At 56.7% G+C, this 6564-nt stretch overlaps 1 protein-coding gene across 1 annotated transcript; it reads left to right on the top strand.

Moving 5' to 3' along the window:
* Positions 1–404: 404 nt before the first annotated feature.
* On the top strand, positions 405–3073 carry LOC126456208 (uncharacterized). The gene is made up of 2 exons (XM_050091962.1): positions 405–462; positions 684–3073. The coding sequence occupies exons 1-2, from the start codon at positions 405–407 to the stop codon at positions 3071–3073; spliced, it is 2448 nt and encodes an 815-aa protein (XP_049947919.1).
* The last annotated feature ends 3491 nt before the right edge of the window (positions 3074–6564 follow it).

Raw genomic sequence — 6564 nt, 5'->3', positions numbered from 1 at the left:
GAGGAATCCCCCATGATTGCCTGCGTCTCCGATGGCGCGCTCCTTCCTTGTGGGGACCCTCTCAGAGGGCACTCCCGCCTTAGGTGAATGTTTACACCTCAGGTCACACCTCCCGAGAACCAGACGGAGGGACCAATCGGCATGGTCAGAAGGTATCAGCTCAGGCAATCACCCCTCCCCAGGCCTGGCCTTTACCAGGGGGTACGCGCGTGCCTTACATGTCTACCTAGGGCGGGGAATTACGCGTTACCCCGTCACCGGCTACGTTTGCGAACGCGTGGGTCGGCCTTCAGGCACGCACAGGGAGGAAGGCAGAAGAGGAAAAGGAGAAGAGAGAGTGAGAGAGAGGACAGACTGTCTCGAGCGCCGAGGCAGAGACCAGAGAAGGCAAGGAGAAGAAGGCAATGAGAAGACAAGGAGAAGAAGGCAATGAGAAGGCAAGGAGAAGAAGACAAGGAAAGAGTAAGGAAGACAGTGAGGTGGAAAAGAGCAAAGAAAGGAACCAACTAAAGGAAGGAAGAAACGAGAAGTGAAAAAGCAAAATGACCGCAAATAGAGGTCGTGGAACCGTCCGTCTCCGGACGCAGGCGCTAACGACCCCCTTGAGGGGGTGGGCCTCCTTTTAGTCGCCTCTTACGACAGGCAGGAATACCTCGGGCCTGTTCTAATCCCCGGACCCGCAGGGGGGGGGGGGTGGCGAGAGGGCCAGGCGGCAGCGGGTGAGGCGGGAGAGGGTGAGGCCGGAGAGGGTGAGGCCGGAGAGGGTGAGGCCGGAGAGGGTGAGGCCGGAGAGGGTGAGGCCGGAGAGGGTGAGGCCGGAGAGGGTGAGGCCGGAGAGGGTGAGGCCGGAGAGGGTGAGGCCGGAGAGGGTGAGGCCGGAGAGGGTGAGGCCGGAGAGGGTGAGGCCGGAGAGGGTGAGGCCGGAGAGGGTGAGGCCGGAGAGGGTGAGGCCGGAGAGGGTGAGGCCGGAGAGGGTGAGGCCGGAGAGGGTGAGGCCGGAGAGGGTGAGGCCGGAGAGGGTGAGGCCGGAGAGGGTGAGGCCGGAGAGGGTGAGGCCGGAGAGGGTGAGGCCGGAGAGGGTGAGGCCGGAGAGGGTGAGGCCGGAGAGGGTGAGGCCGGAGAGGGTGAGGCCGGAGAGGGTGAGGCCGGAGAGGGTGAGGCCGGAGAGGGTGAGGCCGGAGAGGGTGAGGCCGGAGAGGGTGAGGCCGGAGAGGGTGAGGCCGGAGAGGGTGAGGCCGGAGAGGGTGAGGCCGGAGTGGGTGAGGCGGGAGAGGGGGAGGCGGGAGAGGGGGAGGCGGGAGAGGGGGAGGCGGGAGAGGGGGAGGCGGGAGAGGGGGAGGCGGGAGAGGGGGAGGCGGGAGAGGGGGAGGCGGGAGAGGGGGAGGCGGGAGAGGGGGAGGCGGGAGAGGGGGAGGCGGGAGAGGGGGAGGCGGGAGAGGGGGAGGCGGGAGAGGGGGAGGCGGGAGAGGGGGAGGCGGGAGAGGGGGAGGCGGGAGAGGGGGAGGCGGGAGAGGGGGAGGCGGGAGAGGGGGAGGCGGGAGAGGGGGAGGCGGGAGAGGGGGAGGCGGGAGAGGGGGAGGCGGGAGAGGGGGAGGCGGGAGAGGGGGAGGCGGGAGAGGGGGAGGCGGGAGAGGGGGAGGCGGGAGAGGGGGAGGCGGGAGAGGGGGAGGCGGGAGAGGGGGAGGCGGGAGAGGGGGAGGCGGGAGAGGGGGAGGCGGGAGAGGGGGAGGCGGGAGAGGGGGAGGCGGGAGAGGGGGAGGCGGGAGAGGGGGAGGCGGGAGAGGGGGAGGCGGGAGAGGGGGAGGCGGGAGAGGGGGAGGCGGGAGAGGGGGAGGCGGGAGAGGGGGAGGCGGGAGAGGGGGAGGCGGGAGAGGGGGAGGCGGGAGAGGGGGAGGCGGGAGAGGGGGAGGCGGGAGAGGGGGAGGCGGGAGAGGGGGAGGCGGGAGAGGGGGAGGCGGGAGAGGGGGAGGCGGGAGAGGGGGAGGCGGGAGAGGGGGAGGCGGGAGAGGGGGAGGCGGGAGAGGGGGAGGCGGGAGAGGGGGAGGCGGGAGAGGGGGAGGCGGGAGAGGGGGAGGCGGGAGAGGGGGAGGCGGGAGAGGGGGAGGCGGGAGAGGGGGAGGCGGGAGAGGGGGAGGCGGGAGAGGGGGAGGCGGGAGAGGGGGAGGCGGGAGAGGGGGAGGCGGGAGAGGGGGAGGCGGGAGAGGGGGAGGCGGGAGAGGGGGAGGCGGGAGAGGGGGAGGCGGGAGAGGGGGAGGCGGGAGAGGGGGAGGCGGGAGAGGGGGAGGCGGGAGAGGGGGAGGCGGGAGAGGGGGAGGCGGGAGAGGGGGAGGCGGGAGAGGGGGAGGCGGGAGAGGGGGAGGCGGGAGAGGGGGAGGCGGGAGAGGGGGAGGCGGGAGAGGGGGAGGCGGGAGAGGGGGAGGCGGGAGAGGGGGAGGCGGGAGAGGGGGAGGCGGGAGAGGGGGAGGCGGGAGAGGGGGAGGCGGGAGAGGGGGAGGCGGGAGAGGGGGAGGCGGGAGAGGGGGAGGCGGGAGAGGGGGAGGCGGGAGAGGGGGAGGCGGGAGAGGGGGAGGCGGGAGAGGGGGAGGCGGGAGAGGGGGAGGCGGGAGAGGGGGAGGCGGGAGAGGGGGAGGCGGGAGAGGGGGAGGCGGGAGAGGGGGAGGCGGGAGAGGGGGAGGCGGGAGAGGGGGAGGCGGGAGAGGGGGAGGCGGGAGAGGGGGAGGCGGGAGAGGGGGAGGCGGGAGAGGGGGAGGCGGGAGAGGGGGAGGCGGGAGAGGGGGAGGCGGGAGAGGGGGAGGCGGGAGAGGGGGAGGCGGGAGAGGGGGAGGCGGGAGAGGGGGAGGCGGGAGAGGGGGAGGCGGGAGAGGGGGAGGCGGGAGAGGGGGAGGCGGGAGAGGGGGAGGCGGGAGAGGGGGAGGCGGGAGAGGGGGAGGCGGGAGAGGGGGAGGCGGGAGAGGGGGAGGCGGGAGAGGGGGAGGCGGGAGAGGGGGAGGCGGGAGAGGGGGAGGCGGGAGAGGGGGAGGCGGGAGAGGGGGAGGCGGGAGAGGGGGAGGCGGGAGAGCGGGAGGTGAGGTAGGAGGGCAGCTGGCAGTTGCGGCTGGTGACACTTCATTAAGTTTACGAATTTGAAAACTGGTGGCCGGGTGCAAATAGGACTTCCGCATTGAGGAATCTGCACAAGTTTAATTATGTGTACTTCGGGAAGTAAATGACAAAACTATTTTTAGGTGATATAGTTACTATTCAACCGTTTTCTGATTTTATCTTATACTTGTACTGTGAAACCTTGCTTCTTGCCAAAGTTCATGATTCAACTTCCACAGAAAATACCCTATAAATTTGCAGGAGTGTTTTGCGAATATCAAAATACGCGAAGATGTCCGATATTTCTGTCTGCATTGAAGCAGAAGCTTAAATTTTTACGTCGCCAAGTGACTGTGGACTTAGGAAGTGACAAATCTTAAGTTGATATGTCGATTCGTTCCTGAGAGAAAGTGTCTGTAACAATCGGACACCAAATGCGTGAGGCAGTGGTTAGCACACTGGACTCTCATACGGAAGAACGACGGTTCAAATCGGCGTCTGGCCACCCTCGTTCAGCTTTTGCAGCGGAACACAAAACTCCATTCTGAACTCATGTACGAAATCATAGTTTGTATACAAAGTTTTAGTTTTATCATTGTTATGAATTGTACAGCTGACCTTTACTTCACTGTTATGAATCACGTATCCCATTGCGAAATAACACAGAAGTATAAGAATCCCTTCGTTCCTGAAGACCCTTCTGCAAGATGTTCCTTTAACAACAACACAATATTCTAAGTGCACTCTGAAGAATAAATAATGTTCTCTACACTGTCATCAAAGATCATATCACAGGATAGCACTGAGAAATAGAGTGCTAACTGTCCCTTATTCTGGTCTCAATGATAGATTTCTAAGTGCACAGGAGCAATGGCGCCCGTACCGCGGGGAAAGTGGCTGCTAGTTCTCAACGAAGATAGAAGATATCGTGTAGCCAGAAAATGATTTAAAAGTCAGCACTGTACAGCTGGCTGGTGTGGCCGAGCAGTTCTAGGCGCTACAATCTGGAACCGCGCGACCGCTACGGTCGCAGGTTCCAATCCTGCCCCGGCATGGATGTGTGTGAGGTCCTTAGGTTAGCTAGGTTTAAGTAGTTCTAAGTTCTAGGATACTGATGACCTCAGAAGTTAAGTCCCTTAGAGCCATTTTCAGCAATGTGCAGGTTTTTAACAGGGTTGCAACTGGAGCTTTCTGCGGTTACTTACAAGTTGTCACTCGTGTTTCAAATTATCAAAAATACTACACACCCACAGGTACAAACCATCGGCTGAGCGCCCTTGCACAGGAGTCTGAATTAAAAATTCTGGTTAAGTCAGCAACGACTTTTGCACGATTACTGTTTCACTATCAATTGTAGGGTAAATTGTTCTACGGCTCGTTTCCATTATTAGAGATTTATAAGCAGTTGTTTTCTTATCTCAATAGTTGTAAGCATTAATCTTACCATTCTGCAAGAATTTTTGACTCCTATATATTCAAGTGCATTCAGCAATGGACGTCCTAAAGCACTGACGCTCAACAACCATCTTCCAATTTACTCTGCACACAAATTCGAGAACATTAGACTGAACAAACAAGTGATTCAAACATGTTTTTGGCGCCAGATGTGTATTCGACTCCTGTCCACATGCTACGATTTGTTTGAGGTTATGTGATATGCGTCCACAGATTTCAGCAGTTTTGCCCAAACATCCGACTTCCAGATTTGCAAGCATCTCATTGCTGCGCAAAGTTTCTGCGTACACGCTACAGTCTTTCTGCGCAGATGTGGTACGTGCGGAAATATTGTTGCGTGTGGATCGACATCCAGGGTTGGTACAAACTCGATACAAAAGTCGATACTTTTTGTTTTTTCGAGCATACACTGTGTTAAGTGTAAGAGAGTCGATTTCGAAAGGGGGAATGGAGAGCGATGCGACAATCGTGACCCCTACAAAGACTGTCAGGTGAGGACCTGCGTGGGACAGAACATGCCACGCCCGCCTTTTGCAGTGCTGGCACCATGAACTGTAGTTCAGGATTCCGCAAAAGCAGAAATCGTGCACGGAAGTTCGTAAACAAAACTGAAATCGTCTTACGTATTGACATGCTTAGTAAAGATCATAACAGCATCAATTATGTGCACTTAGCACAAGAAAAGGAAACCGCAGGAAAGACAGCGAAGAACATCAAAATGACGCTGCACACAACAATGGGTACCTTACAAAATAGTGTCACAGCTAACGAACGTTGTATATGGCCAAAAACAAATAACTACCAGCTGAAGCCATCAAACTTCTACCGACCTCTGGCGACTAGCGTCTAGGGGTTGGACGGCCCAACCAAGTTAACGCACGCTGTGTGTTTCGAGTTAACAACAGTAAGTGATGTGATAATTATAAGCATAAACAGCATACATTTATGTTCAACATGTAAGAAAACATTCTTCTGCAAAACTTGCGCTTTTCTCAGAGGCACGTGCAGTGCTTTGTGCTTGTATACTGTAAAAGAATGAGTTATTTGTGTCTTAAATAAACCTTAACACAAACATGAAAAAAATTAAGAAAAATTTTAAAAATGACGTCCTTGAAATACCAAATACTAAAGGATAACTGCACGCTGAGACATACAGAACTGAATTAACATTTCTATACCTACAATGCTCAGGATTTTAGTGCTTGCCAACAATGGGTAGCTCAGAAAGAAAGTTTACACTTCAATCAACTCTGCCCATTACTAACAAGCTCTAATATAAAATTAAATGCAAGTACCGATAGCCTGAGTGTTGAAACTACAGCACATGTAGGTGGTACCATTAAGGATGAGAGCCATTGTGTTAGTTCTGTCTCGGACAAGTTTTCCCTTTTAATCGAATACGTCACCCGAACGTTCACCAGTCACTAGTTGCATCCGTCTTCATAAATCTCTAATGCCTAGCGGCAGTTGACAATTTCATTCAATATTGCATGTCAGTGTACGGCGTTAGCTGTACACGCATTGACTGATTAGTGATTGACGATTTGGGATATATTGATGGGCCTGAACTGCATAGGCTGAAATGACGACTACTTGGGAACGAGTGTTCTTAACCTATTAGCAGCCACTAGGGTCACCTGAGTTTCCAGGCATCGTTCCTGTCATACTAAAGAGGTTCCGAAAGAACTGGTTCCGGAATCTACGACAGGAAAAATAAAAATTCGTGGCCAGCATCCTGCATCATTGGAGGAATAGTGGGATGTCTGCTTCACCAGCAAATCAGCTACCTTTATCTGTTACAGAGCAGGTAAATTTCTGTCACTATCCTGTGTTGAGTCACTCTTGCAGTTTCTTGATCTCCTCTGAAGCGTGGTAGGGCCACTCGGGAGACGCATACTCCCAAATGAGGCACTATCACTTAACATATCAATTACAGTTACTACACAACCTAAATGTTAGACATTCTTGTTAGGTGCACTCAACGAAGCTTTCACTGCACTGGAAGTAAATTTGTAACCACATTTTTCC

This window comes from Schistocerca serialis, chromosome 2, assembly GCF_023864345.2.
Source record: "Schistocerca serialis cubense isolate TAMUIC-IGC-003099 chromosome 2, iqSchSeri2.2, whole genome shotgun sequence".
NCBI lineage: Eukaryota > Metazoa > Arthropoda > Insecta > Orthoptera > Acrididae > Schistocerca > Schistocerca serialis.
The sequence above is the reverse complement of the archived record's forward strand: the minus strand, read 5'-3'. Positions and strand labels throughout refer to the sequence as shown.

Bases quoted from the DNA above. Each gene is read 5' to 3' on its own strand.
- LOC126456208 (XM_050091962.1), top strand. From the start codon at position 405: ATGAGAAGACAAGGAGAAGAAGGCAATGAGAAGGCAAGGAGAAGAAGA. The intron at 463-683 runs GTAAGGAAGACA...CCGGACCCGCAG, and splicing joins GAGAAGAAGACAAGGAAAGA to GGGGGGGGGGGTGGCGAGAG.